The sequence below is a fragment of the Symphalangus syndactylus genome, chromosome 11, assembly GCF_028878055.3.
Source record: "Symphalangus syndactylus isolate Jambi chromosome 11, NHGRI_mSymSyn1-v2.1_pri, whole genome shotgun sequence".
Lineage (NCBI taxonomy): Eukaryota > Metazoa > Chordata > Mammalia > Primates > Hylobatidae > Symphalangus > Symphalangus syndactylus.
This window is the reverse complement of record NC_072433.2, coordinates 54,165,035-54,191,012: the sequence shown is the minus strand read 5'-3', so window position 1 is coordinate 54,191,012 and position 25,978 is coordinate 54,165,035. Positions and strand designations below refer to the sequence as shown.

The window sequence follows — 25,978 nt, the reverse complement described above, 5'->3', positions numbered from 1 at the left end:
GGCCGGGCTGGTGGCTCACATCTGTAACCCCAGCACTTTGAGAAGCCAAAGCTGGAGGATTGCTTGAGGCCAGGAGTTCAAGACCAGCCTGGTCAACCCTGTCCCTACAAAAAAAAAAATGTTTTTTTCATTAGCTGGGCATGGCGGCACACGCGTGTAGTCCCAGCTACTTGGGAGGATCAATTGAGGCCAGGAGTTCAAGGCTGCAGTGAGCTATGATCACACCACTACACTCTAGCCAAGGAGACAGAGTGAGACCTGTGTCTAAAAAGAACAAAAACAAAACAAAGCAAAAAGATGACCATGATACGAGCCCAGACTTTGAAGAAATTGCAGTCTGGCAGGAAAGGGTCCTAAATGAAAGAAATGACTTTGGGAGGCCGAGACAGGTGGATCGCTTGAGGCTAGGAGTTTAAGACTGGCCTGAGCAACATGGCAAAACGCCACTTCTACAAAAAAAAAAAATAGCCAGGCATGGTGGCGTGTGCCTGTAGTCCCAGCTATTTGGGAGGCTGAGGTAGGAGAATCACCTGAGCCCAGGAAGTTGAGGCTGCAGAGAGCCATGATTGTGCCACCGCACTCCAGCCTGGGTGATGCGAGTGAGACCTGAAAAGAAAGAAAGCAAGGAAAGAAAGCAAGAAAGCAAAGAAAGGAAAGAAAGAAAGGAGGGAGGGAGGGAGGGAAGGAAGGAAGGAAGGGGAGAGGAGGAGAGAGAGAGAGATAGGAAGGAAGGAAGAAGAAAAAGAAAGACGAAGGAAGGAAGGAAGGAGAAGGAAGGAAGGAAAGAAAGAAAGAAAAGGCCGGGTGCAGTGGCTCACTCCTGTAATCCCAGCACTTTGGGAGGCCGAGGTGGGCAGACACAAGGTCAGGAGTTTGAGACCATCCTGGCTAATATGGTGAAACCCTGTCTCTACTAAAAATACAAAAATTAACTGGGTGTGGTGGTGGGCACCTGCAGTCCCAGCTACTCAGGAGGCTGAGGCAGGAGAATCACTTGAACCCGGGAAGCGGAGGTTGCAGTGAGCCGAGATCACACCACTGCACTCCAGACTGGGTGACAAAGCAAGACTCCATCAAAAAAAAAAAAAAAAGTAAGAAAGAAAAAGAAAGAAAGATGGGGGGAGGGGAGGGGAGGAGAGAGGAAGGGAAAAAGAAAGAAAGAGGCATGGCCCGGTGCGGTGGCTCACGCCTGTAATCCCAGCACTTTGGGAGGCCGAGGCAGGCGGATCACGAGGTCAGGAGATCGAGACCATCCTGGCTAACACGGTGAAACCCTGTCTCTGCTAAAAATACAAAAAATTAGCCAGGTATGGTGGCGGGTGCCTGTAGTCCCAGCTACTCAAAAGGCTGAGGCAGGAGAATGGTGTGAACCCGGGAGGCGAAGCTTGCAGTGAGCCGAGATCGCGCCATGCCGTCCAGCCTAGGCGATAGAGCGAGACTCCGTCTCAAAAAGAAAAAAACAGAAAAGAAAAGAAAGAAAGAAAGAGGCATTGTGTATTCTGGGAATCTTGATAATTTGATTTGGCTGGAACACAGAAAGAGAGATTGGGACTAGGAGAAGATGGGCCTGGAAATGTGGGGTCGTGCCCAATGTAAGCCCAGATAAGGAGTCCAGACTCACCACCAGTCCTACAGGCGGTGAGCATCCACTGGCATAGCGCATTGGTAGGATGGGAGGGATGGACCCTAGAGACCGTGGGGGCAGACATTCCTTGCCTTGGTAATCAGTTGGATAGAAGAAGTGAGAAAGGGGACAAGGACTCTGAACGTTCTTATTTTTGGTTGATGGTGCCCAAAAGACACATAGCAAATAGGACACCCAAATCTTTGGCCTTTCTTCCTTTAGGCCTGTGACCCTGGGCTGTCTCGAACATGTGACCAGAACACCTATCTGAGTGGCCTGTGTTACCTCTTCCGCCAGAATCTGCAAGGTCCCATGCTGCAGGGGCATCCTGGTTTTCAGGGTAAGGAACTGGGGACTCAGTGGATAAAAATACCTCCAATTGGCTGCCCCTAGAGAGAACCAGCATGGGCAGGTCAAACACCAGAGATGCTTCACTGGGTCCCTTGCGTCTGGCTTCTGCAGAATGTATCAAGGGCAACGTAGACCTGGTATTTCTGTTTGATGGTTCGATGAGCTTGCAGCCAGATGAATTTCAGAAAATTCTGGACTTCATGAAGGATGTGATGAAGAAACTTAGCAACACTTCATACCAGGTAAAAACGTTAGGATTCTTGGTTGTAGGCAATAGATGCCTACATGAACTGGCTTAAACCATGAAAGGAAATTTTAGTATGTGGAATCCTCAGAGCCTATGGGCATGGCTATAACTGGGCCTCTGGAAGGGACAAGAACCGGGGAGTAGAAAGCTTCTAGGAGTCTCTCTAGTTCTCATTTCCTTTTTTTTTTTTTTTTGAGATGAAGTTTTGCTCTTGTTACCCAGGCTGGAGTGCAATGGCATGATATCGACTCACTGCCTCCCAGGTTCAAGCGAGTCTCCTGCCTCAGCCTCCCAAGTAGCTGGTATTACAGGCACCTGCCACTACACCCAGCTGATTTTTGTATTTTTAGTAGAGATGGGGTTTCACCATGTTGGCCAGGCTGGTCTCAAACTCCTGACCTTGTGATCCGCCCACCTTGACCTCCCAAAGTGCTGGGATTACAGGTGTGAGCCACCGTGCATGGCCATTTTTTCTTTCTGAGGCAGGGTCTCACTGTGTCCCCAAGGCTGGAATGCAGTGGCACGATCATAGCTCACTGTAGCCTCAAACTCCTGGGCTCAAATGATCCTCCCAAGTAGCTGGGACTACCCGTGTGCACCACTGTGCGTGGCTAATTTTTAAATTTTCTGTAGAGATGGTTTATCATTGTGTTGCCCAGACTGGTCTCAAACTCCTGGATCTCTCAAGAGATTCTCCCACCTTGGCCTCCCACAGTGCTGGGATTACAGGCATGAGCCACTGTGCCCAGCTAGTTCTCATTTCTGTTTCTTTTTGCATCTTTGCTTCCTTCTTCTCTTCTCTCAGTCTCCGTAGACTGGCTCCCTTAGTGCCTTTAGACCACATAGACCTATGGAAAGCTCCTAAGTTCATGTGTTAAAGTTCCAAGAGGGCATTTTACCTTCCCCTCAACCAACGCCTCCCTTTGCAAATTTCCAGTTCTCAGAGAAGAGGTTCTGGCTGGCGTAGCTTCAGTCAGGTGTTGATCCCTGGCCCAGCCAACGGTATCTAGTTAAGCAGGGTCACTCAGCAGAAATGCTGCTGGAACCCATCCCTATCAGTGACATAGGTGGACCCAGAAAACAGGAGCTCAACACACAGTGTTACATGAGGGAGCAAGGTTTATTTCATTTTATTTCTGTGCTTATTTGTATATTGCTCATTTTCAAAAGAATTATCTGAGGCAAGGATGTGGAGTTGGGTTGCCCAGGTCCTGCATAAGAAGAGATTGAGCCAGGCACAGTGGCTCACACCTGTAATCCCAGCACATTGAGAGGCTTAGCCGGGAGGATCACTTGAAGCCAGGAGTTTGAGACCAGCCTGGGCAACATAGCAAGACCCCATTTCTACAAAAAATAAAAGCTAGCCAAGTGTGGTGGCACGTGCCTGTAGTCCCAGCTACTTCGGAGGCTGACGAGGGAGGATGGCTCCAGCCTGGGAGGCTGAGGCTGCAGTGAGCTATGATTGTGCCCCTGCACTCCAGCCTGGGAGACAGAACAAGACCCTGTCTTGAAAAAGAAGAAGTAGAATTTGGGGCTGGGCACGGTGGCTCATGCCTGTAATCCCAGCACTTTGGGAGGCCAAGGCAGGTGGATCACCTGAGGTCAGGAGTTCGAGACCAGCCTGGCCAATATGGTGAAACACCATCTCTACTAAAAATACACACACACAGACACAAATATTCGGGTGTGGTGGCACGTGCCTGTAATCGCAGCTGTTTGGGAGGCTGAGGCACGAAAATCGCTGGAACCTGGGAGGCAGAGGTTGCAGTGAGCCAAGATCGTACCACTGCACTCCAGCCTGGGTAACAAGAGTGAAACTCCATCTAAAAAAAAAAAAAAAAAGTAGAGTTTGGAACAGACAAATGGAAAGGGATATATAATTGAATATCATTTCTTCCTTCCTTTTCCAGTTTGCTGCTGTTCAGTTTTCCACAAGCTACAAAACAGAATTTAATTTCTCAGATTATGTTAAACGGAAGGACCCTGAGGCTCTGCTGAAGCATGTAAAGCACATGTTGCTGTTGACCAACACCTTTGGTGCCATCAATTATGTCGCGTGAGTTCCCTTTTGCAGGACAGCACGTGCCCAGTGATTTGTTCTGGGTGATCTACCCACTTCCAGCTGCAGGGCATGGGAACTCAGTAGGTCGGTACAGCAAGGGGCTGTTTATTGTCTGAATTAAAGTGGAACAATTTTACTGCAGATTCTTTTGGTTGTACGTAACAGAAATCTACTCTGTACTAATTAAATCCAAGAGAAAGTCTAAGCCAGGTGCACAATCTGTAATCCCAGTGCTTTGGGAAGCTGAGGCAGGAGGATCTCTTGAGCCTAGGCGTTCTTCTTTGGTTGGTTTTTGGTTTTTGTTTTTGTTTTTTGAGATGGAGTTTCGCTCTTGTTGCCTAGGCTGTAGTGCAATGGCATGATCTCGGCTCACCGCAACCTCCACCTCCCAGGTTCAAGCCATTCTCCTGCCTCCGCCTCCCAAGTAGCTGGGATTATAGACCTGTGCCACCACGCCCGGCTAACTTTTTTTGTATTTTTAGTAGAGATGGGCTTTCACCATGTTGGCCAGGCTGGTCTCAAACTCCTGACCTCAGGTGATCTACCTGCCTCGCCCTCCCAAAGTGCTGGGATTACAGGTGTGAGTCACCACGCCTGGCCTATGAGCCAGGAGTTTGAAGCTGCAGTGAGCTATGATCACACCATTGCACTCCAGCCTGGACAACAGAGTAAGATCTTATCTCTAAAAAATTAAAAATAAATTTAAAAAGAAGAGCGAGGACACCAATGTGGCTGGAGAGAAATAAGTGAGGGGGGAAAATAGTAGGTGATGAGGTCAGAGAGATCATGAGGGTCTGGATAGGTTAGTGACTTGGAGGCCATAGTGAGGACTTTGGCTTTCCTCTGAGTAAGATGAGAAGTCATTAGAGGTTTTGAGTAGAGGGGTGATGATCTGATTTATGTTTTTTAAAAGATCCCTCTGGCTGCAGGGTTGATATTAGACTGTAGAGGGGGCAAGGGCGGGTGGAAGCGATAGGGCTGGTTAGAAGGCTACTGAAAAATCCAGATGAGAGACAATGGTTGTTTAAACCAGGGTGGAAATCCATGAACAGGACCCGCAATAGGCCCATGTCTGTGTGGATGGAGATCGGAGAAGCATTTTGCATCCAAGATAGAACCAGAGGTCTTGACAGCAGGTGTTCATGGGTAAGATGGTTCACACCTTGCTGCTGTTCCAGCAAGAGCTATGGCCAACCCAACTTGCTCAGAGGAAGGCTGTGGGCAAGGCAGGAATTTTCTTTTTCTCTTTTTTTAGAGTCAAGGTCTCACTCTGTTGCCCAGGCTGGAGTGCAGTGACATGATCCTAGCTCACTGCAGCCTCAAACTCCTGGGGTCAAGCAATCCTCCTGTCTCAGCCTCCTGAGTAGTTGGGACTACAATCACACACCACCATGCCTGGCTAATTGTTTTCATCTTTGTAGAGTTGGAGTCTCGCTATGTTGCCCAGGATGGTCTGGAACTCCCAGGGCAGAAATTTTTAGCCTTGGCCCATCTGGTGTTCAGTTCTCCCTTCTTTATTATTTTTTAAATTTTTTTGAGGGTGGAGGATTTTAGCAAAAAACAGAAAGCCTGCCAGACAAATTCTAAAAGAGCTGTAACACTAGTTCTCCCTCCTTCGTCTCACATGCACAACTGCCTCCTCTGTGCTGGAAGCCAGAGATACAGCAACAAATCCAACATGGTCCTTTCCTTGAGGAACTCATGGTTTAGGGGGAAAATTGACAGAGAAACGAGTCATGGTAATTCACTAGGTTCACTGCTATAGTAGAGATCAGGAGGCAGCCTGGGGACTACGGGAAGGCAGAGGAGGTGCTGGAAGAGCTTGCTCTGGAAGAGTGGCTCCCCAATTTTCTTCAGCTGTAGGACCCTCTCTTCCACATTGAAATCTCACTTGGATCAAAATCTGTAGCTGATTAAAGAGTGGTGGCCATGTGGTTGCAGTGGAGGGTAGGAAGCCCAGAGTCATTCCTCACAAAACCTCCTCCTCCTGTCCATGGGCTGTGGGACACCCTCTGGACTGCCCAGGATGCAGTGTGAGGATCACTGGTCCAGAAGGAAAGGGACAGCAGCGAGGAGGTTTAGAGGTGACCACCGCAGGCTTGGAATCCCGGCCTGGGAGACCCAGGAAGGGCTTTTGCGTAACCAGCATGGCGGTGACTTGATGAGCAGGTGGGGAAGGAGACCTCAGGCCCTAGTTTGGGGGAGTCTCTCACCTCCTCTTTTCCTGGGCACAGGACAGAGGTGTTCCGGGAGGAGCTGGGGGCCCGGCCAGATGCCACCAAAGTGCTCATCATCATCACGGATGGGGAGGCCACTGACAGTGGCAACATCGATGCGGCCAAAGACATCATCCGCTACATTATCGGGGTAGGGCCCCGGCTGCTTCCTGCATCTCATCTTCCCTCTCCTCTTTCTGAACCCCAGGCCCCTTTCTCCCTGGGGCCAGACTCTTGTGAAAATAATAGCAAACTGGACTGAGGTGTGGGGGATTTCAGCTCCTCACTCTCCACTCCCTCACAGATTGGAAAGCATTTTCAGACCAAAGAGAGTCAGGAGACACTCCACAAATTTGCCTCAAAACCCGCGAGCGAGTTTGTGAAGATTCTGGACACATTTGAGAAGCTGAAAGATCTATTCACTGAGCTGCAGAAGAAGATCTATGTCATTGAGGGTGAGTGGCAGGCCCTGGGAGAGGGCTCGGGAGTCTGCATAAAGAAATTCCCCTGGGACATCAGGCTGGGCTCGGTGGCTCACGCCTGTAATCCCAGCACTTTGGGAGGCCGAGGCAGGTGGATCAATTGAGCTCAGGAGTTTGAGACCAGCTTGGGCAACATGGCGAAACCCCATCTATACTAAAAATACAAAAAATAGCCAGGTGTGGTGGTAGGTGCCTGTAATCCCAGCTACTCAGGAGGCTGAGGCACAAGAATCGCTTGAACTCAGGAGGCAGAGGCCACAGTGAGCCAAGATCGCACCACTGCACTCCAGCCTGGGTGGCAGAGGAAGACTCCATTTCAAAAAATAAAAAACAAAAAACAAAAATGGCCGGGCGCAGTGGCTCACGCCTGTAATCTCAGCACTTTGGGAGGCCGAGGTGGGCAGATCACCTGAGGTCAGGAGTTCAAGACCAGCCTGGCCCACATGGCGAAACCCCGTCTCTACTAAAAATACAAAAATTAGCTGGGCTTGGTGGCGCACGCCTGTAATCCCAGCTACTCAGGGGGCTGAGGCAGGAGAATTGCTTGAACCCAGGAGGCGGAGGTTGCAGTGACCTGAGATGTGCCATTGCACTCCAGCCTGGGCAACACAGCAAGACTCAGTCTCAAAAAAAAAAAAAAAAAACCTCCCCTGGGACATCATATTAGAAACACAAAGAATAATAAGCACTTACTGCCAAGGGCTTGCCTAAATAAAATAGACCTTTAGAAGTAATTTAGGAGAGGGTCATTTGAGAGCAGCCTCTGTGATCTTTCTTTCTCTTCCTTCTTTCTGTCCTTCCTTCCTTCCTTCCTTCCTTCCTTCCTTCCTTCCTTCCTTCCTCCCTTCCTTCCCTTTCCCTCTCCTCCCCTCCCCTCTCCTCCCCTCTCCTTCCCCCTTCCTCTCCCCTCCTCTTCTCTTCTTTGCTCTTCTCTTTCTTTTCTTTTCTTTTCTTTTTTTTTTGAGACAGAGTCTCTCTCTGTTGCCCAGGCTGGAGTGCAGTGGCGCAATCTCTGCTCACTGCAAGCTCCACTTCCCGGGCTCACACCATTCTCCTGCCTCAGCCTCCCGAGTAGCTGGGACTATAGGCGCCAGCCACCACGCCCGGCTAATTTTTTGTATTTGTATTTGTATTTTTTTTATTTTTTACTTTTTTTTTTTTTTTTTGAGACGGAGTCTTTCTCTGTCCCCCAGGCTGGAGTGCAGTGGCGCAAGCTCGGCTCACTGCAAGCTCCGCCTCCCGGGTTCACGCCATTCTCCTGCCTCAGCCTCCCGAGTAGCTGGGACTACAGGCGCCCGCCAACACGCCCGGCTAATTTTTTGTATTTTTAGTAGAGACTGGGTTTCACCGTGTTACTGAGGATGGTCTGGATCTCCTGACCTTGTGATCCGCCCGCCTCAGCCTCCCAAAGTGCTGGGATTACAGGCTTGAGCCACCGCGCCCGGCCAATTTTTTGTATTTTTAGTAGAGACAGGGTTTCACCGTGTTAGCCAGGATGGTCTTGATCTGACCTCGTGATCCGCCCGCCTTGGCCTCCCAAAGTGCTGGGATTACAAGTGTGAACCACCACGCCCAGCCTCTTTTCTTTTTTGCTTTTCTTTCACAGGGTTTCACTCTGTCACCCAGGCTGGGCATGATCACAGCTCACTGCAGCCTTGACCTTCCAGGCTCAGGTGATCCTCCCACGTAGCTGGGACTACAGGTGTGTGATACCACACCCGGCTAATTTTTTTTTTTTTTGTATTTTTTATAAAGGCAGGGGTCTCGCTATGTTGCCCAGGCTGGTCTTGAATTCCTGGCCCCAAGCAATCTGCCCGCCTCGGCCTCCTAAAGTGCTAGGATTACAGGCGTGAGCCACCGCACCCGGCCCTCTCTGATATTTCTTTCTGAAATTCCATCTTCTCTTGGAGCTCAGGTTGATCCAGGACTGACCTATGTCTTGCTGGTGTGATCTGAGCCCTGCAGAGTGAATTTAATTCCTCCCCCTTCTTGCTCAACTGTCTTGCTGTTACTTATCCAAGGCTCCACATTACTTCAGACAGGCAGGCTGGCAGGGGTCAGTGTGAAGAACCCACAAGTCTTCTTCGCTGGCCTAGAATAAGAGAAGATTTATATTGTGGTCACCGGATGGAGGACTGGTTATGGAGGGCATTTCCCCAGGAAGCTTACTTGACTGAAAGATATGTGATTCCTACAGGAAAGTCTCTTTTGCTAGGACACAGCCTTGGTGTTCAGTTCAGTTAAAGAAGCAACAGACTGAGCGTGGTGGCTCACGCCTGTCATCTCAACAATCTGGGAGGCTGAGGCAGGCAGATCACTTGAGGTCACCCAGCTACTTGGGAGGCTAAGGTAGGAGAATCACTTGAACCCAGGAGGCAGAGGTCACAGTGAGCTGAGATTGTGACACTGCACTCCAGCCTGGGCGACAAGAGCAAAACTATCCCCCCCCCCAAAAAAAAAGCAGCAGCAATGGTCCAGCCTGGGCAGCATAGCAAGAACCCATGTCTAAATAATTAATAAAAATGAAAAGTGAATTTTTAAAAAAATGTTTTTTAAAAAAACTCACTCTCAACTGGCTTTTAAACTGAGATATGAAAGACGAGATTCAAACAGCAATGTGAGAAAGGTGGAATGAGGGCAGAGAGAAGCACAGGTGCAAGGCCAGGGATGGGGAAAGGGCTCGGCATGCCAGGAAAATGGAAAAAGTTCAGTGTGACTGCAGCACAGTGAGAAAGGGAGAGAGTGGGTCGGCAGGGAGGTAAGGGTCTTCCAGGCCCTCAGAAAGAGTTTGGATTTCAGTGTGAAGATCGATGAGAAATCATGAAGGAGTTTTTTCTTGTTATTGTTTTGAGACAGGGACTCACTCTGTTGCCCAGACTGGAGTGCAGTGGCACGATCATGGCTCACTGCAGCCTCAAACTCCTGGGCTCAAGCAGTCCTCCCACCTCGACCTCCTGAGTAGCTGGGACTACAGATACACACCACCACACCTGGCTAATTTTTAAATTTTTTGTAGAGACAAGAGTTTCTACTATATTGCCTAAGCAGGTCTTGAACTCCTGGGCTCAAGCAATCCTCCTGCCTCAGCCTCATATAGTGCTGGGATTACAGGCATGAGCCACTACGCCCGGCCGAGACAGAGTTTCTACTATATTGCCCAGGCTGGTCTTTAACTCCTGGGCTCAAGCAAGTCTTCTGCCTCAGCCTCACGAGGTGTTGGGATTACAGGCGTGAGCCCCTGCGCCCAGCCCGTGAAGAGGTTTTTTTTTTGTTTTTTTTTTTTTTGAGACAGAGTCTTGATCTGTCGCCAGGCTGGAGTGCAGTGGTGTGATCTTGGCTCACTGCAACCTCAGCCTCCTCGGTTCAAGCGATTCTCCTGCCTCAGCCTCCTGAGTAGCTAGGAGTACAGGCGCCTGCCACACACCCAGATAAATTTTTTGTATTTTTAGTAAAGACGGGGTTTCACCATATTGGTCAGGCTGGTCTTGAACTCCTAACCTCAGGTAATCCGCCTGCCTCGGCCTTCCAAAGTGCTAGGATTACAGGTGCGAGCCACTGCGCCTGGCCTTTTTTTTTTTTTTTTCAAGACAGAGTTTCGCTCTGTCGGCCAGGCTGGAGAGCAGTGGTACGATCTTGGCTCACTGCAACCTCCAGTTGTTTTTGAGCCTCCCAGGCTTGAGCAATTCTCCTGCCTCAGCCTCCCAAGTAGCTGGGATTACAGGCATGTCCCACCATGCCTGCTAATTGTTGTATTTTGAGTAGAGATAGGGTTTCACCATGCTGGCCAGGCTGGTCTCGAACTCCTGACCTCAGGTAATCTGCCCGCCTCGGCCTCCCAAAGTGCTGGGATTACAGGCATGAGCCACCACGCACAGCCAGTGAAGAGTTCTTAAGGAGAAGCTATATAAGCCAGGCACGGTGGTGCATACCAGTAGTCCCAGCTACTTGAGATGCTGAGGCAGGAGGATCTCTTGAGCCTAGGAGTTTGAGACTGTAGTGAGCTATGATCACACCACTGCACTCCAGCCTGGGCAACACAGTGAGACCCTGTCTCAAAAAAAAAGAAAGAGGGTGTATTTCAAAGGCAGGAGTATCATGATTTGGTGATGTGTTGGAGATGAGATGGAGGAAAGAGAAGACTCCGGATGGATTTGGTTTCTTAGCATGGCTCATTAGGTGAGTGGGGGTGCCATTCATTGAAGTGAGAAGCCTGAGTCAGAGCAGAAACCAAGAGCTGAGTCTTGGACACACAGAGATGAGTAATTGGATATTCAAATCTGGAGGCTGGGCACGGTGGCTCACACCTGTCATTGTCCCAACACATTGGGAGGCCGAGGTGGGTGGATCACCTGAGTTCCAGACCAGCCTGGCCAACATGGTGAAACCACATCTCTACTAAAAATACAAAAATTAGCTGGGCATGGTGGTGCACCTATAATCCCAGCTACTTGGGAGGCTGAGGCAGGAGAATCGCTTGAACTCAGGAGGCAGAGGCTGTGGTGAGCTGAGATTGCACTACTGAACTCCAGCCTCGGCGACAGAGAGAGACTCCATCTCAAAAAAAAAAAAAAAAATTAGCCAGGCGTGATGGTGTGTGCCTGTAGTCCCAGCTATCTAGGAGGCTAAGCCAGGATTGCTTGAGCTTGGGAGGTTGAGGCTGCAGTGAGCTGTGATTGCGCCACTGCACTCCAACCTGGGCAACAGAGCAAGACCTTGTCTCAAAAACAAAAAACAAACAAATCTGAGACTCCCAGGGTAAAAGCCAACTCTGCATTAAGCCACTTCCTGGGTCTGCCTTACCCTCACATGCATGCCTTCTACCTTACCCAGAAGTAAATACCTCACTTCTTCCCCGTCCTGCCATGAATTTTTTTCACTGCATTCACTGCTGTTGGGTCTCACCTGTTCTCTGCTTTGTTCCCCAGGCACAAGCAAGCAGGACCTGACTTCCTTCAACATGGAGCTGTCCTCCAGCGGCATCAGTGCTGACCTCAGCAGGGTGCGTGCTGGGCTGGAGCAATGGGCTGCAGGGAGTGCAGTTGGCTCCGGGGGGGTGGGTTGGTGGGTAGCTGACCCGCTCATCTCCCTCCCTGGGCAGGGCCATGCAGTCGTGGGGGCAGTAGGAGCCAAGGACTGGGCTGGGGGCTTTCTTGACCTGAAGGCAGACCTGCAGGATGACACATTTATTGGGAATGAACCATTGACACCAGAAGTGAGAGCGGGCTATTTGGGTGAGTACTTCTGTTTTCTGCTGGGTTCTTCTGGTTGTAAAGGTCAGATGGTCGCTCAGCCTGGCTTCCAAAACAATAATGAAAGCAGTTAAGCAACCAGCATGAACAAAGTCAGAATTTAAATATGGATATAACATTCATAATTTATTGTCTGTATTTTCTGATGCTTTGACATCTTGGGGCCGTGCTAATCCTGACAAGACTACCCCTCCCAGGGTTGGCGAATTCCTAGAGATAGTAAACAACTTGCCTGTGAATATGCCTTGTAGCTGGTCCTGGTGGCTCATGCCTGTAATCCCAGTACTTTGGGAGGCTGAGGCAGGCGGATCACCTGAGGTTAAGATGTTCAAGACCAGCATGGCCAACATCATGGTGAAACCCTGTCTCTACTAAAAATACAAAAGTTAGCCAGGCATGGTGGCGCATGCCTGTAGTCCCAGTTCTTCTGGAGGCTGAGGCAGGAGAATCGTTTGAACCCGAGAGGAGGAGGTTGCAGTGAGCGGAGATCACGCCGCTGCACACCAGTCTGGGCAAAAGAGCAAGACTCTGTCTCCACAAACAGGGCTGAGCACAGTGGCTCACACCTGTAATCCCAGCACTTTGGGAGGCTGAGGCGGGTGAATCACCTGAGGTCAGGAGTTTGAGACCAGCCTGGCCAACATGGCAAAACCCCATCCCTACTAAAAATACAAAAATTAGTCAGGCATGATGGCGGGTGCCTTTAATTCCAGCTACTCAGGGGGCTGAGGCAGGAGAATTGCTTGAACACAACAGGCAGAGGTTGCAGTGAGCTGAGGATCATGCCACTGCACTCCAGCCTAGATGACAGAGCGAGACTCCGTCTCAAAAAAAAAAAAAAAAAAAAGGCCTTTTATATGCAAACCAGCTAATTCTGAGCCCATATCCCCAGCCACCTCCTTTGTCTAATCCTTACACAACAAGCCAACAGTTCCTCTGCCCTAAATCAGCTCAGGGCCAGGCATCAGTCAACCAGAGGCCACTGCTATAGCCCAGAGCCAGCCAAAATTATTCAAACTGCAATCCTAAACTTGCTTGAACTTGCCAACCTAGCTCGCCACCCTTCCTCGTGGAAACCACAAGAAGAGCTCTGGGCCATGCTCTTCCCTGGCTCCTCCTGCCTCTCCACTAATCTGGTGTTTCCCTGTCTGGCCCTGCGTGGCATCCAGTGCCTACTCCCTCTTGGAACTGTGGCTAGTAAACTTCTTTCAATGACAGTGACTCTCTATATCATCAGTCACACCTATATATTAAATCCCAGGCACATTTTAAAACAACCTGCCTTATTAGTAAGAGGACTGGCCACTACTTTTTGAGGCTTCCTCCTCTTGAATTGTCCAAGATCACCTGAGGTCAAGAGTTCAAGACCAGCCTGGCCAACATGGTGAAACCCCGTGTCTACTAAAAACATAAAAAAATTAGCTGGACGTGGTGATGCACACCTGTAATCCCAGCTACTTGAGAGGCTGAGGCAGGAGAATCACTTGAACCTAAGAGGCGGAAGTTACAGTGAGCCGAGATTGCACTACTGCACTCCAGCTTGGGTGACAGAGAGAGACTTTGCCTCAAAAAAAAAAAAAAAATTAGTTGGGCATGGTTGTGCATGCCTGTGGTCCCTGCTACTTGGGAGGCTGAGATGTGAGGATCACTTGAGCCTGGGAGGTTAAGGCTGCAGTGAAGAAAAAAAAAAAAAAGAAGAAATAACTCTAAAATTTAATCTCTAGCTGGGCGTGGTGGCTCACACTGTAATCCCAGCACTTTGGGAGACTGAGGCTGGCAGATCATTTGAGGTCAGGAGTTCGAGACCAGCCTGGCCAACATGGTAAAAGTCCATCTCTAGTAAAAATGCAAAAAATTAGCCAGGCATGGTGGCGTGCACCTGTAATCCCAGCTACTCGGGAGGCTGAGGCAGGAGAATCTCTTGAACTCTGGAGGCAGAGGTTGCAGTGAGCTGAGATCGTGCCACTGCAGTCCAGCCTGGGTGACAGAGCAAAACTCGGTCTCAAAAAAAAAAAAGAAAAAAGTTTAATCTCTAGTTAGACACCCACCCCACTATACACACACACAAATATATACATATATGTGGATAGATAAATAAACAGAATCCTGGGTGTCTACTATGCTACTATCCTTCAGATCTCAGTTTAGCTATCACTAGCATAGCACTAAGCATTTTATATACATGTCTTATTTAACTCTCAAAACACACCCCATGAGATTGGTACTGTTCCTTTTTTTTTCTTTAGACATAGGGTCTCACTTTGTCACCTAGGCTGGAGTGCAGTGGCACCATCTTGGCTCACTGCTGCCTTGACCTCCTGGCTTTGAGCAATCCTCCCTCCTCAGCCTCCCAAAGTGCTGAGGTTACAGCCGTGAGCCACAATGTCCAGCCTCTTCCCTTTTTGTAGATGAGAAAACTGAGGCGCAGAGGCATGAAGCAATTTACTTACAACTACACAGCTAGGAAACAGTAGCACTAGGATTTAAACCTTGTCTCATGGAGTTCAAGAATTTGAAGTTCTTAACCCTTGTGCTTGCAGACTCCATACGACAATAGGGAAGTGGTTCCGTCTCTTCACTCTTCCTTCCATGTGCTGTAGGGCCTTGGACAGCTCTGTTTTCTCCACTCACTTTCAACTGCTCTGCACAGAGACCATCAGATGGGGTCAGTGACTCATCCCAGAGGATTCCTGCTGGTGGCTCCTGGCTCTAGCCCAATCTTGGGTCCAATTTCCTGCAGTGTTTCCTCGAACATTCAATAGAGGTTTTCCTGGTATCTTAGAGGAGAGAATCTCATTACAGGAAGTTGAAGATGAAAACAGCCTGACACTGACATATCTTTTTTTTTTTCTTTTTTTTTTTTTGAGACTGAGTCTCTCTGTTGCCTAGGCTGGAGTGAAGTGGCACGATCTCAGCTCACTGCAACCTCCACCTCCCAGGTTCAACTGATTCTCTTGCCTCAGCCTCCTGAGTAGCCAGGACTACAGGCGCATGCCACCACGCCCAGCTAATTTTTTTTTTTTTTTTTTTGAGACGGAGTCTCACTCTGTTGCCCAGGCTGGAGTGGAGTGGCGTGATCTCGGCTCACTGCAACCTCTGCCTCCCGGGTTCATGCCTTTCTCCTGCCTCAGCCTCCCGAGTAGCTGGGACTACAGGTGCCTGCCACCACGCCCGGCTAATTTTTTGTATTTTTTTAGTAGAGATGGGGTTTCACAGTGTTAGCCAGGATGGTCTCCATCTCCTGACCCCGTAATCCACCCGCCTCGGCCTCCCAAAGTGCTGGGATTACAGGCGTGAGCCACTGCGCCCAGCCTAATTTTTTGTATTTTTAGTAGTGATGGGGTTTCACCATGTTGACCAGGCTGGTCTCAAACTCCTGACGTCAGGTGATCCACCCGCCTTGGGCTCCCAAAGTGCTGGGATTACAGGCATGTGCCACCACTCCCGGCCAACATTATATCTTTTTTTTTTTTTTTTTGAGATGGAGTCTCACTCTGTCACCCAGGCTAGAGTGCAGTGGCGCGATCTCAGCTCACTGCAAGCTCTGCCTCCTGGGTTCACACCATTCTCCTGCCTCAGCCTCCCGAGTAGCTGGGACTACAGGCGCCTGCCACCGTGCCTGGCTAATTTTTTGTATTTTTAGTAGAGATGGGGTTTCACCGTGGTCTTGATCTCCTGACCTCGTGATCCGCCTGCCTCAACCTCCCAAAGTGCTGGGATTACAGGCGTGAGCCACCGTGCCCGGCAACATGATATCGTTAAGCATGAAAATTTTTCAAGTTTCCTGCTTTATTTTATTTTGTTAGAGACAGGGTCTCACTCTGTCACCCAGACTAGAGTGTAATGGCACCATCGTAGTTCACAGCAGCCTTTAACTCCTGGGCTCAAGCAATCCTTTTGCCTCTCAGCCTCTCTAGTACCTGGGACCATAGGTGTGCCTCACCACACCTGGCTAGTTTTTGTAATTTTTTGTAGAGACGGGGTCTCACTATGTTGCCCAGGCTGGTCTCAAACTTCTGGCCTCAAGTGATCCTCCTACCTCGGCTTCCCTAAATGTTAGGATTACAGGCATGAGCCACTGCACCTGGCCCAGACACGCTTTATTTTTAATATCCATGCCAACTTTGCATTCTTCTGACTAATATATACCATTTTATTTTATTTTATTTATGTATTTTATTTATTTATTTATTTATTTATTTATTTTGAGACAGAGTCTTGCTCTGTTGCCCGGGCTGGAGTGCAGTGGTGCAATCTCGGCTCACTTCAAGCTCCACCTCCCAGGTTCACACCATTCTCCTGTCTCCGCCTCCCAAGTAGCTGGGACTACAGGCGCCTACCACCACGTCCAGCTAATTTTTTGTATTTTTAGTAGAGACGGGGTTTCACTGTGTTAGCCAGGATGGTCTCAATTTCCTGACCTTGTGATCCACCCGCCTCGGCCTCCCAAAGTTCTGGGATTACAGGCATGAGCCACCGCACCCGGACTCCTATTTTATTTTATTATTTAAGAAAAAAGAGGCCGGGCACAGTGGCTTATGCCTGTAATCCCAGCACTTTGGGAGGCTGAGGTGGGTGGATCACCTGAGGCCAGGAGTTCGAGATCACCCTGGCCAACATGGCAAAACTCTGTTTCTACTAAAAATACAAAAAATTATCTGGGTATGGTGGCTGGGCGCCTGTAATCCCAGCTACTTGGGAGGTTGAGGCAGGAGAATTGCTTGAACCCGGGAGGCAGAGGTTGCAGTGAGCTGAGATCACACCATTGCACTCCAGCCTGGGCAAGAGAGTGAGACTCTGTCTCTAAAAAAGAAAAAAGAATGGAGTCTTCCTTACTAATCCTCAGGTAAACTGAGGCTCAGAAGAGGCTCCACGCTCCACTTGTTGTGCATAGCTGCTTTTCCCTGGGTGTGCATGTCACCCACAGTTGAAGACATGCCATCCCCAAGATGGCAGGATTTGTTTGGCTGGGAGCACATAGATGCTTTTCTCAGGAGAAGGTCTTCAGCTGTTTCCATGCATCTCTGCAGCTAACCCAAATCCCTGGGGCCCCTGCCCCTCTCCTGCTGGGTGTTCTTTCAGCATCCTCTGTTCCTAACTCCACGCCCCGCACACTTTCCTCAGGTTACACTGTGACCTGGCTGCCCTCCCAGGAAAAGACTTTGTTGCTGGCCTCGGGAGCCCCTCGATACCAGCACGTGGGCCGAGTGCTGCTGTTCCAAGAGCCACAGGGCGGAGGACACTGGAGCCAGGTCCAGACAATCCATGGGACCCAGGTGCGCACAGTCCGAGGGCATCTGCAGATCAGGGACTGGCGGGACACACGTCACACTCCCTTCTGTCCTTTGAATGCTCATCCACTTACCATGTGGCAGGCCCTGTGCTAAACATGATCACATTCGTCCCTCATAACACACAGAGGTAAGCCCTGTCATCTCCCTCTCTAGTTTAAGAAACTGAACCTCAAAGAGCCCACCTTGTCTTTTTTTTTTTTTTTTTTTTTTTTTTTTTGAGACGGAGTCTCGCTCTGTCCCCTAGGCTGGAGTGCAGTGGCACGATCTCGGCTCACTGCAACCTCCGCTTCCCGGGTTCACGCCATTCTCCTGCCTCAGCCTCTCCGAGTAGCTGGGACCACAGGCACCCGCCACCACGCCCGGCTAATTTTTTGTATTTTTAGTAGAGACGGGGTTTCACCATGGTCTCGATCTCCTGACCTCGTGATCCGCCCGCCTCGGCCTCCCAAAGTGCTGGGATTACAAGCGTGAGCCACCGCGCCCGGCAAGCCCACCTTGTCTTAATGCATATAGACTAGGGGTGGATCCAGGATTGGAACCTGCATTTGAGGGAGTGGCATAAGATGAACGCGGTACAGGTATCTCCCTGCCAACCCCTGCTGTTCCCACAGGCGCTTCCCCAAACACCTGCCTCTCCCCACAGATTGGCTCTTATTTCGGTGGGGAGCTGTGCGGCGTCGACGTGGACCAAGATGGGGAGACAGAGCTGCTGCTGATTGGTGCCCCACTGTTCTATGGGGAGCAGAGAGGAGGCCGGGTGTTTATCTACCAGAGAAGACAGGTGGGGCCAGGATCTGGAGCTGAGGGGGAGGAGGGAGAGCAGCAGAGATTCGCAGCTCCCAGTTATTCTGAAGGCTTTCTCTGTCTGGTCACGTGGCGATCAAACTTTTAGAACGACAGAGAGGCAATAGTGAATCCTCACTGGGGAAAGACTGTACGCAGGGTCCAGTGCCAATATTTCTTTTTTCTTTTGAGACAGAGTCTCGCTCTTATGGCCCAGGCTGGAGTGCAGTGGCGCGATCTTGGCTCACCACAACCTCCACCTCCCGGGTTCAAGGGATTCTCCTGCCTCAGCCTCCCGAGTAGCTGGGATTACGGGCGTGTGCCACCATGACCAGCTAATTTTTGTATCTTTAGTTGAGACGGGGTTTCACCATGTTTGTCAGGCTGGTCTCGAACTCCTCACCTCAGGTGATCCACCCGCCTCAGCCTCCCAAAGTGCTCAGATTGCAGGTGCCTGCCACCACACCCAGCTAATTTTTGTATTCTTAGTAGAGACAGCGTTTTGATATGTTGGCCAGGCTGGTCTCTAATCCTGACCTCAGGTGATCCACCCGCCTCAGCCTCCCAAAGTGCTCGGATTACAGGTGTGAGCTGCTGCACCTGGCAGGCAGCGCCAAACTTTTTGTAGATACGACCTCACTACGACCTCACTTTCCTCATGACCACCTGCTGAGATACTACAAACTTTATTTTATAAATGAGAATCCCTGGGGTGCAGTGGCTCATGCCTGTAATCCCAGCACTTTGAGAGGCTGAGGCAAGATGATTGCTTGAAGCCAGGAGTTCAAGACCAGCCTGGGCAACATGACAAGACCCTGTTTCTACAAAAATAAAAATAAATAAATTAAAATTTTAAAGTTAGCCAGATGTGGTGGTACATGCCTGTAGTCCCAGCTATTTGGGAGGCTGAGGTGGGAGGATCGCTTGAGCCCAGAAGTTCGAGGCTGTAGTGAGCTGTGCGACAGAGCAAGACTCCATCTCAAAAAAAAATTATCAAAAAAATGTATATATATAAATGGAAACCCCAAGGCTCAGTAGGGGGATGTCTGAAACCACAAGGTCACAGTAAGAGGACAGTAAGAGGCTGGGCTGGGGCTTGAACCCTGGTTAGTCTAACAGCACCATTCCCATTCTGTGAGGGACCCCATCTTACGTTTCTTTAGCATTCTTCACTCAGTTGTTCTGTGACAGCTTGCTGAGTGACTCGGGTGTGACCTGTCTCTTGCCACTTCCTAGTTGGGGTTTGAAGAAGTCTCAGAGCTGCAGGGGGACCCTGGCTACCCACTCGGGCGGTTTGGAGAAGCCATCACTGCTCTGACAGACATCAACGGCGATGGGCTGCTGGACGTGGCTGTGGGGGCCCCTCTGGAGGAGGAGGGGGCTGTGTACATCTTCAATGGGAGGCACGGGGGGCTTAGCCCCCAGCCAAGTCAGGTGACGTATGCTGCCTGCCAATCACACTCCATTCTCAGGTGCCCTAAGCCCCCAAGCCCAGACCCCACTCCCCAGCCCGATCCTTCCCTCCCTCCAACCTACCTCTCCTCAGCTTAGTGGTAATTTCTTTCTTGCTTTCAGCGGATAGAAGGGACCCAGGTGCTCTCAGGAATTCGGTGGTTTGGACGCTCCATCCATGGGGTGAAGGACCTTGAAGGGGACGGCTTGGCAGATGTGGCTGTGGGGGCTGAGAGCCAGATGATCGTGCTGAGGTGAGATGGGGCTCCCGGGCCACACCTGATGACCCCAGTTCTTATCCTATGTTTTGTTTATATTTTATTTTATTTATTTATTTTGGTTTTTTTTAGAGACAGGGTCTCTCTTTGTTGCTCAGGCTGGAGTGCAGTGACATGATCATAACTCACTGCAGCCTCGAACTGCTGGGCTTCAGTGATCCTCCCACCTCAGCCTTCCGGGTAGCTGGGACTACAGGTGCTCGCCACCACACCTGGCTAATTTTTTTTTTTTTTTTTTTTTGGTAGCAATGGGGACTTGCTATGTTGCCCCAGCTGGTCTCAAACTCCTGGTCTCAAACTATGCTTTCTCCTCAGCCTCCCAGAGTGCTGGAATTACAGGCAGGAGCCACTATGCATGGCCTAATTTTTATTTTTTTAATATGTGGTTTTCCAGGCCAGGCACAGTGGCTCACACCTGTAATCCCAGAGAGAGCTTATATATTGGAAAACATATAATTAAAAATTAGCAGGGTGTGGCAGCCGGGCGCAATGGCTCACACCTCTAATCCCAGCACTTCGGAAGTCCAAGGCGGGCTGATCACGAGGTCAGGAGATGGAGACCATCCTGGCTAACACAGTGAAACACCGTCTCTACTAAAAATACAAAAAATTAGCCGGGCGTGGTGGCGGGCGCCTGTAGTCACAGCTACTCGGGAGGCTGAGGCAGGAGAATGGTGTGAACCTGGGAGGTGGAGCTTGCAGTGAGCCGAGATCGTGCCACTGCACTCCAGCCTGGGTGACAGAGTGAGACTCCGCCTCAAAAAAAAAAAAAAAAAGATTAACAGGGTGTGGTGGCTCATGTGGGTAATCCCAGCACTTTGAGAGGCTGTGGCATGAGGATTACTTGAGCTCAAGAGTTTGAGACCAGCCTGGGCAACACAGTGGGATACGATCTGTACTTTTTTTTCTTTTGAGAGAGAGTCTTGCACTGTTGCCCAGGCCAGAGTGCAGTGGTGCAATCTTGGCTCACTGCAACCTCCACCTCCTGGGTTCAAGCGATTCTCCTGCCTCAGCCTCCCAAGTAGCTGGGATCACAGGCATGCACCACCATGCCCTGCTAATTTTTTTGTATTTTTAGTAGAGACAGGGTTTCGCCATGTTGGCCAGGCTGGTTTTGAACTCCTGACCTCAAGGGATCCGCCCATTTTGGCCTCCCAAAGTGCTAGGATTACAGAATGAGCCACCGTGCCCAGCCCTTTTCTTTTTTTTTTTAATTGGCCAGGTATGGTGGTGCGTGACTGTAGGCCCAGCTACTTGGGAGGCTGAGGCAGGAGGATGACTTGAGCCTGGGAGGTTGAGGTTGCAGTGAGCTGTGATCATGCCGCTGCACTCCAGCCTGAGCGACAGAGTGAGATCCTATCACAAAAAAATAATAAATAGGCCGGATGCAATGACTCATGCCTGTAATCCAGCACTTTGAGAGGCGGAGGCGGGTGGATCATTTGAGGTCAGGAGTTCAAGACCAGCCTGGCCAACCTGTTGAAACCCCATCTCTACTAAAAATACAAAAATTAGCTGGGCATGGTGGCATGCACCTGTAATCCCAGCTACTCGGGAGGCTGAGGCAGGAGAATTGCTTGAGCCCAAGAGGTGGATCTCAAAAAACAAAATAAATAAATAGGAGCCAGGCGCTGGGGCTCACTCCCATAATCCCAGCTACGCAGGAGTCTGAGACAAGAGGATTGCTGGAGGCCAGGAGTGTGAGGATGCAGTGAGCTATGACTGCACCACTGCACTCCAGCCTGAGCAACAAAGCAAGGCTCTAACAACAACAAAAGCTGCGACTTTATTATGAAACATAATAAAACTCATGCAAGCATCACTGAAGGCTTAAGCATAAGCATGAAAGTAACTCAGTATGATTTCTCTTCCTGAGAGCTTTCTCTTCTTCATGGAAAATGGGTCGGAGAGTGCTAGAATGAACTGGGAGCCCTAATTAGTTATCATCATTATTGGCCAGGCATGGTGGCTCACACCTATAATCCCAGCACTTTGGGAGCCCAAGCCAGGAGGATTGCTTGAGCTCAGGAGTTCAAGACCACCCTGGACAACATAGGAAGATCCCTTCTCTACAAAAATTTATTTAAAGTTAGCCAGGTGTGGTGGCACATGCCTGTGGTCCCAGATCCTTGGGAGGCTGAGGTGGGAGGATCACTAGAGCCTGGGAGGCCGAGGCTGTAGTGAGCTGTGATCATGCCACTGCACTCCAGCCTGGGCAACAGGGTGAGACCCTATCTCAAAATAAATAAATAAAAAGTACCATTATTATTTTCCTTAAGAGGAGACAGTGACATGTTGAGGTCTGCTTTAGGGAAGGAGAGTTCTCTGGCTTGGCTGGTGGGAGCCCCACATCTGAGGGGGGACGTGCAGTTGGGTTGGAGGGAGAGAGTTGGTTGCCTTCTGCCCTGCAGCTCCCGGCCCGTGGTGGATGTGGTCACCCTGATGTCCTTCTCTCCAGCTGAGATCCCAGTGCATGAAGTGGAGTGCTCCTTTTCAACCAGTAACAAGATGAAAGAAGGAGTTAATATCACAATCTGTTTCCAGATCAAGTCTCTCATCCCCCAGTTCCAAGGTCAGAGCTCTCCTCCTGCTCCCAGGGCAGCTGCCGCCCCAAATCCAGGCTTATGGCCTGGGATCCCCCACCATTCAACTCTTGCCTTTTCTGCCCTGCCCAGGCCGCCTGGTTGCCAATCTCACTTACACTCTGCAGCTGGATGGCCACCGGACCAGAAGACGAGGGTTGTTCCCAGGAGGGAGACATGAACTCAGAAGGAACATAGCTGTCACCACCAGCATGTCCTGCGCTGACTTCTCATTTCATTTCCCGGTAAGGGAGCCAGCGCCAATGCTCTGGGATGAACTACCTGCAGGGGCAGGCTCAGCTCCGTCTCTATCCAGTGGGTGACACGTCACTTCCATCCCTCTGTGCTGTCACTTCCTCTCCTGTGCAATGGTATTAATAACACCCTTAGCATATTTTCTTCTAGTGCTTTTTAAAAATTTTATATATATATATACACATATTTTGACACAGAGTCTCGCTCTGTCGCCCAGGCTGTAGTGCAGTGGCATGGTCTCACTCACTACAGCACGATCTCGGCTCACAGCCACCTCCGCCTCCCGGGTTCAAGCAAGTCTCCTGCCTCAGTCTCCCAAGTACCTGGGATTACAGGCACCTGCCACTACGCCCAGCTAATCTTTGTATTTTTAGTAGAGACAGGGTTTCACCATGTTAGTCAGGCTGGTCTCGAACTCCTGACCTCGGGTGATCTGCCTGCATTGGCCTCCCAAAGTGCTGGGATTATAGGCATGAGCCATCGCTCCTGGCCTATTTTATATTATTTATTTATTTATTTATTTGAGACAGAGTTCCGCTCTTGTCGCCCAGGCTGGAGTGCAGTGGCATGATCTTGGCTCACTACAGCCTCCACCTCCCAGGTTCAAGGGATTCTCCTGCCTCAGCCTCCCGAGTAGCTGGGATTACAGGTGCGTGCCACCATGCCCAGCTAATTTTTGTATTTTTAGTAGAGTTGGGGGTTTCATCATGTTGGCCAGGCTGGTCTCAAACTCCTGACCTCAGGTGATCCTCCTACCTCAGCCTCCCAAAGTGCTGGGATTACAGGCATGAGCCACTGCGCCCAGCCATATTTTATATTTTTAGAGATGGGGGTCTTACTGTGTTGCCCAGGCTGGACTCTAACTTCTGGCCTCAAGAGGTTCTCTTGCCTCAGCTTCCTGAGTAGCAGGGACTACAAGTGCAGACCACTGCACCTGGCTGCTTCTAGTTTTTTAGTTTTTTAAATATTTTATTAAAAAAATTTTTTTAGAGACAGGGCCTTGCTCTATTGTCCAGGCTGGAGTGGAGTAATGCAATCATGGCTCACTGTAGCCTCCAACTTCTGGGTGCAAATGATCCTCCCACCTCAGCCTCCCGAGTAGCTAGGACTACAGGCATGCACCACCACATCTGGATAATTTTTCAAAATGTTTTGATAGGCCAAGCACGGTGACTCAGCACTTTGGGAGGCCAAGGTGGGCAGATCACCTGAGGTCAGGAGTTTGAGACCAGCCTGGCCAACATGGTGAAACCCCATCTCTACTAAAAATACAAAATTAGCTGCGTGTGTTGGCACATGCCTGTAATCCCAGCTACTTGGGAGGCTGAGGCAGGAGAATTGCTTGAACCCAGGAGGCAGAGGTTGCAGTGAGCCAGGATCGCGCCATTGCACTCCAGCCTGGGCAACAAGAGTGAAACTCCATCTCAAAAAAAAAAAAATAGTTTTTGTAGAGACAGGGTCTTGCTGTGTTGCCCAGGCTGGTCTAAAACCTCTGGTGTCAAGTAATCCTCTTATCTTGGCCTCCAAAAGTGCTGGAATTACAGGCGTGAGCCACCGTGCCCAGCACCTTCTACTTTTTAATATATTTATGGGCATTTTTAACATGATTACAATGGCAATGTAGTTACTATTTTTCCCTACTCTTTTCATACATTATATATTAATGCTGCTACACAGCTTTCATAATTTTTAATTATGAAATATTAAAATATTTGGCTGGGCGTGGTGGTTCATACCTGTAGTACCAGCACTTTGGGATGCCAAGGTGGGCAGATCACCTGAAATTGGCAGTTCAAGACCAGCCTGGCCAACATGGACAAACCCCATCTCTACTAAAAAAAGTACAAAATTAGCTGGACGTGGTGGCCCATGCCTGTAATTCCAGCTACGTGGGAGGCTGAGGCAGGAAAATCACTTGAACCCACGAGGTGGAGGTTGCAGTGAGCCGAGATCGTGCCATTGCACTCCAGCCTGAGCAACAAGAGTGAAACTCCATCTCAAAAAAAAAAAAAAAGAAATATTAAAATATTTAATTTTTACAGAATATTCAATCATCATGGTATGTCGTTATTTGCCAGGTACATATAATGCATCCCAGAAAAACTTAGGGTATTTTTTAAAGTTTTTAAATTAAGTCTCATGTATGGCACGTGGGAAAAAAAGTTTTTAAAAAAGTTTAAACAGGCCAGGCACGGTGGCTCATGCCAGCACTTTGAGAGGCTGAAGTAGGTGGATCGCTTGAGCTTAGGAGTTCAACACCAGCCTGGGCAACATAGCGAGACCCCTTCTCTACAAAAAATACAAAAAAATTAGCCAGTCTTGGTGGAGTGCACCTGTAGTCCCAGCTACCTGGGAGGCTGAAGCAGGAGGATTGCTTGAACCCAGGAGATGGAGGTTGCAGTGAGCTGTGATTGTGCCACTGCACTCCAGCCTGGGCAACAGAATGAGACTCTGTCTCCAAAAAAATAAAGTTTAAATAACTGTTGAAATACCCAGATTCAGTTGCTTATAGGCAATCCTGTCAAAAAAATGGGATTAATATGGCCAGGCGCAGTGGCTCACGCCTCTAATCCCAGCACTTTGGGAGGCCGAGGTGGGCGGATCACGAGGTGAGGAGATTGAGACCATCCTGGCTAACACCGTGAAACCCCGTCTCTACTAAAAATACAAAAAAGTTAGCTGGGCGTGGTGGTGGGTGCCTGTAGTCTCAGCTACTTGGGAGGCTGAGGCAGGAGAATGGCGTGAACCCGGGAGGTGGAGCTTGCAGTGAGCCGAGATGGCGCCACTGCACTCCAGCCTGGGCGACAGAGTGAGACTCCATCTCAAAAAAAAAAAAAAAAAAAGAAAGGGATTGATATCAAATTGTTATGTTCTTTTAAATATTTCATAAACGGCCAGGCGTGGTGACTCATGCCAGTAATCCCAGCACTTTGGGAGACTGAGGTGGGTGGATCACTTGAGGTCAGGAGTTCGAGACCAGCCTGGTCAACATGGTGAAAACCCATCTCTACTAAAAATGAAAAAAATTAGCCAGGTGCGGTGGCAGGAGCCTGTAACCCCAGATACTCAGGAGGCTGAGGCAGGAGAATCACTTGAACCCAGG

General features: G+C 49.7%; 1 protein-coding gene and 1 non-coding gene across 4 annotated transcripts in view; one reads left to right on the top strand and one right to left on the bottom strand.

Moving 5' to 3' along the window:
* Nucleotides 1–25,978, top strand: part of ITGAL (integrin subunit alpha L) — a 53,469-nt gene that overhangs the window by 4,632 nt on the left and 22,859 nt on the right. For 2 of the 3 annotated variants that reach the window (XM_055298803.2, XM_055298804.2), the window contains exons 5-17: nt 1,847–1,964; nt 2,087–2,217; nt 4,133–4,278; nt 6,519–6,651; nt 6,805–6,955; nt 11,908–11,981; nt 12,081–12,213; nt 17,356–17,507; nt 18,169–18,306; nt 19,545–19,742; nt 19,884–20,014; nt 22,450–22,610; nt 22,714–22,865. In XM_055298803.2, coding sequence (XP_055154778.1) covers nt 1,847–1,964; nt 2,087–2,217; nt 4,133–4,278; nt 6,519–6,651; nt 6,805–6,955; nt 11,908–11,981; nt 12,081–12,213; nt 17,356–17,507; nt 18,169–18,306; nt 19,545–19,742; nt 19,884–20,014; nt 22,450–22,610; nt 22,714–22,865 — 1,818 coding nt within the window. The remainder of the gene's footprint in view (nt 1–1,846; nt 1,965–2,086; nt 2,218–4,132; nt 4,279–6,518; nt 6,652–6,804; nt 6,956–11,907; nt 11,982–12,080; nt 12,214–17,355; nt 17,508–18,168; nt 18,307–19,544; nt 19,743–19,883; nt 20,015–22,449; nt 22,611–22,713; nt 22,866–25,978) is intronic. The other variant, XM_055298805.2, reaches the window with a different exon arrangement.
* LOC129457898 (U7 small nuclear RNA) lies at nt 5,827–5,887 on the bottom strand. Its single transcript, XR_008649439.1, has one exon. It is a non-coding gene; the product is annotated as a U7 small nuclear RNA (small nuclear RNA).